Consider the following 4,589-nt stretch of genomic DNA (forward strand, 5'->3'; position numbering starts at 1 on the left):
CATTAATTCAATTTTACCTTTCGAGGCATCGCTTCGGACACCCGATCGGTCTACAGTTATTTTATTGGGATTTCGGGAGGACTACCGCCTGACTTCCTTTTTATTTTACATGCAGTGCAATTATCTATCGGAGTGCGCATTTCTAATCTGCTCATGTGCATCATATTTACATTTGTTATATCTTATGTCCAAACTGTCTCGCGAGTACATTCAAAGTACACACCTGGCTTGTTGATTTGGCTAGATGTTGACGAAGGCGATCTTATGGATGAAGAGTTCGATAGCGAGTCAGACGCCTAGAGGAGTCCCAATCAGTCCCGTGCGATCCTGGAGTTGATCACTTGTATTATATATGCTTCCGCTACCCAAATAAAATCATCGAGCCCCACTCCGACGCTTGATGAGTTGTCATGTCTCCCACTTCACTATGACATATCCACCACCACTTTTATTACAAGTCGGTAGTTATGCCACCATACCCTTGTGACATATCCGCCTTTATGTATAATATCGGCGTGCTTGTAATAAATTGTTGAGCAGCCTCAGCTCAACCTTGTATAATATTTAGTACTGTTGGATTTCTGTATCAAGGATTTGTCTGCCAGTAAGAAGGATTCTTCTATGCTGGTCAATAAAAGGGTCGGCTTTTCAATAAATGTTTTATTGGAAAACCAGTCTTGACAACCTTGGCATCAGAGCCAGGCTGACTGTAGGAAGCCACTAGGTGCGATCACTAATCGGCTATTAGCGTAGTAAGTGCTATTTTTAGCGTTTTGCAAATGTAGCAATTTTCTGTTAGTCATCATAAATTTATGACTTGACTATTCGGAATTTTTGTCTACTTTTGTAGATGGCAGACAGCGACTGTGAGTCTCAGGTGTTCGCCAATGTACCTGAGGTATTCATCAGGCTCCTCGTCTCCATCACCAAAGTCACGATTGGGCCATCGGCTCATCCGGAGTTCACACTCTACCAGCACAAGCTCAGCGACAGCGTATCTATGCACCAGGCCTTGGTGCAATTCAAGGGCGGACGTTTTGAGTCACGCTGCTTCCGATTTGTAGGAAGGGCCATGCCTACAGAGAGGCATGCCATGCAGATGGCTTCCCGTGAGGCGATAGCTCATCTCCGGGATGCACTTCCTTCGATGAAGACTCGTCGCTACCGCTACCTCCCATGCCACGTGCCATACACTTGTCACTATGCATTCGCTTGCCCTAGAGGAGAGAGAGATGAGGCCATTGAGCTGTTGGTTGAGTATCTCAAAGCTCTTGAGGAAGCTTTTGATAACCTCATGGATGACTTTGTGGCGGCTCGTATGGACTTTGTTCAGGGCTGTTCCACCAACAGGAGGGAGCTCCTCCGTACAGCACCGCCACTGTCATACATATCGTCCTCAGCATCCTATGCACCTGCCACCTTGGCCACCGCTCGCCGCCTGCCTACCACTGAGGAGTTTGACCAAGTCATTGCTCCTACTCCAGTCAGAGCTGCACCACCTGTCGCGCCCGCACCAGCTCCTCAGCTCAGTCCTTCGCGTCTGGAGCCTATTAGTGAGGAGGAGGTTGAGTCTTCAGCATCACTGGGTCTTACCCTCGTCAGGCCAAAGGAAGTTCTCACCATCTCCGACTGAGTGCGCCTAGCAGCCGTGCGATGTACCAGCTTGTATTATATGTTTTTATGTACATAGGTTTGGTGAGAAGTAGTTTGTGTGCGCATCATGTAGGAACTCGGAGAAGTGCACTAGCCTAAATAACATGTCAGGAATGTGTACTCACATCCTGACTGATGTATTGTATAATTACGGCTTGCGTGTAAGAATGTACTGAGCGGTCCTTCTCCATGCGCAATCGAGTATTTTCTTGAAAAATCTTGGAGTTTCTTTTTAATTCCGCTCTTGCAAAATTATTTATTTTTGCCACTTAGTTTTTCTCATAAGTTCTGCAAAATACCCCAGAGCGGAAAATGCCTCGTCCCTGGACTTGTTCCATGCCAAGTCCGCCGGAAGAAAATTAAGGTACCCAGACAAACAATTTCACACAGGGGCAGTCAAGTCAGCAAGGCAGTGAAGCAGCATTTTCTCAAGTATGCCACCTTTATGAGCAAAGCCAGCAGCAGCATCAAGAAATGATGAACCATGTTATCAATATGGGCAATCATTGTGAACCATATCAACAGCACTCCAAATTGTCTGAACTATAGAAGACACGTCCCCCAACGTTCTCTCACATGGATAGACCTCTTGAAGCTGATGATTGGCTTCGAGACATTGAAAGGAAGTTAATTATTGCACAATGCTCGGACCGTGAGAAGGTACTTTATGCACCTCACTACCTCACTGGAACAACTGCATCATGGTGGGAAAATTTCCTACACATGCATCCCAATGAGAATAACATCACCTGGGAAGAATTTAAAGAAGGTTTTCGTGGGGCGCACATTCCAAGAAGCATTATGAAGATCAAGAAAAGGGAGTTTGATGACCTCAAGCAGAGGAGCATGACAGTAACTGAGTACAATAGTCAGTTTACTCAATTATCTCGCTATGCCAACGAAGAGCATATGACTGAAAATAAAAAGATGGAAAAATTTCTGGATGGTCTGGCACCAGCACTCAAATGCCAACTGGTCGTACACACCTTTCCGGATTTCAAGACACTTGTGGACAAAGCTATTACATTGGAAAATGAGCGCCGCAGCTTGGAGGATTTTTGCAAGCGCAAAAGGGACAAGACTACTCACGCTCGTAGCAACCGGAACAAGACTGATTTTCAGAAGATTGGAGCGAACAAACCCACAACCAATGTTCCACGCCCTAACAAAAAATTTCATTCAAGGGACAAGGATTTTATGTATCGCCCAGGTGTTACTTGCTACGCTTGTGGAGAGGAAGGACACTATGCCAAACAGTGCCCAAAACCAAGAAACTCGGCCCCCAAGCCGAATAACAATGGAAACAATTCAGCACCCAAGCGTAACAACTTCAACCCCAATAACAATCACAAGAAGGGTCACTTGAACCATGTGACCAAGGAGGAAGCATAGAATGCCCCGGATATCGTACTCGGTACGTTCCCTGTCAACACAATACCTGCCACAGTTTTGTTTGATTCTGGAGCTTCTCACTCGTTCATTTCAAAGAAATTTGCTTTGCAACATGATTTTTCAATGTTTCCCTTGGAAAAATCCATGATCATCAAGTCCCCCGGGATTAAGCAAATCACTCAGAGTTACTGCCAAGGTGTGGTTATTGAGATTGAGGGACTAAAGTTTCAGGCAAACCTCATTGTATTGGAAAATAAGGGACTGGATGTTATACTAGGAATGGACTGGTTAACCACCAACAAGGGATTTATCGACTATTTCAATTGGACTGTAATTCTTACTCATCATCACGGAAGGACGATAAAAGTTTCAGCTCAAGAAAGACCAATGTCACGACAACCAAAGTTGAACAAGGTGGACATTTCAGAGTTAAGAAAAGTTCCAGTGGTGTGTGAGTTCCCTGACGTATTTCCCGAAGAACTACCGGGCATGCCACCAGACCAGGAAATAGAGTTCATCATTGAACTAGCACCTGGAACCAACCCCATTTACAAGAAACCCTATAGAATGGCACCCTCCGAGTTGGTGGAATTAAAGAAGCAAATACAGGAATTACTAGACAAAGGATTTATATGAGCCAGCTCCTCACCTTGGGGATCACCAGTATTATTTGCCAAGAAAAAGGATGGGACACTAAGATTATGTATAGACTATCAAGAACTCAACATGGTCACTATCAAAAACAAATATCTGATGCCATGGATAAATGATTTATTTGACCAGCTCGCTCAAGCCAAGGTTTTCTCAAAAATTGACTTAAGGTCGGGGTATCATCAATTAAAAGTACGGACAGAAGATATCCCTAAGACAGCATTTACCTCCAGATACGGACTATATGAATTCACAGTAATGCCGTTTGGACTGACAAATGCCCCCGCATATTTTGTCCACCTCATGAACAAAGTGTTTATGAAATTTATGGACAAATTTGTTGTGGTATTCATTGATGATATTCTGGTATACTCTAAGACACCAGAAGAACATGCAGAACATCTCAGAATTGTACTGGGAGAATTGAGGAAACATCATTTATACGCCAAATTCAGCAAATGTGAATTTTGGTTAAGACAGGTTGGTTTTCTAGGCCACATATTAACCTAAGAAGGTGTTGCCGTGGACCCAGAAAAAGTCAAGGTCGTACTTGGCTAGAAACCACCAGCCAACATAACAGATGTACGAAGTTTTCTGGGAATGGCTGGATATTATAGAAGGTTTATCGAGGGGTTCTCCACCATAGCAAAACCAATGACACAGTTACTCAAGAAGGATAAGAAATTTGTATGGACTGAAGCTTGCGAGAAAAGTTTCCAAGAACTCAAAAGGAAATTAACAAAAGCACCGGTATTGGTTGTACCAGACATACACAAAAGTTTTGAAGTATATTGTGACGCATCCCGGAAAGGCCTCGGATGCATGCTAATGCAAGAAGGCAAGGTAGTCGCATACGCGTCCAGGCAACTACGAAAGCATGAAGAAAATTATCC

At 44.0% G+C, this 4,589-nt stretch overlaps 1 protein-coding gene across 1 annotated transcript; it reads left to right on the forward strand.

Moving 5' to 3' along the window:
• Positions 1 to 2,229: 2,229 nt before the first annotated feature.
• On the forward strand, positions 2,230 to 3,045 carry LOC147986038 (uncharacterized). Its single transcript, XM_087541844.1, has one exon. The coding sequence runs from the start codon at positions 2,230 to 2,232 to the stop codon at positions 3,043 to 3,045; it is 816 nt and encodes a 271-aa protein (XP_087397970.1).
• The last annotated feature ends 1,544 nt before the right edge of the window (positions 3,046 to 4,589 follow it).

The sequence above is a fragment of the Triticum urartu genome, chromosome 2A (assembly GCF_056163025.1).
Source record: "Triticum urartu cultivar PI428250 chromosome 2A, HENAU_Tu73, whole genome shotgun sequence".
In the NCBI taxonomy this organism is placed as follows: domain Eukaryota; kingdom Viridiplantae; phylum Streptophyta; class Magnoliopsida; order Poales; family Poaceae; genus Triticum; species Triticum urartu.

Bases quoted from the DNA above. Each gene is read 5' to 3' on its own strand.
- LOC147986038 (XM_087541844.1), top strand. From the start codon at position 2,230: ATGGATAGACCTCTTGAAGCTGATGATTGGCTTCGAGACATTGAAAGG.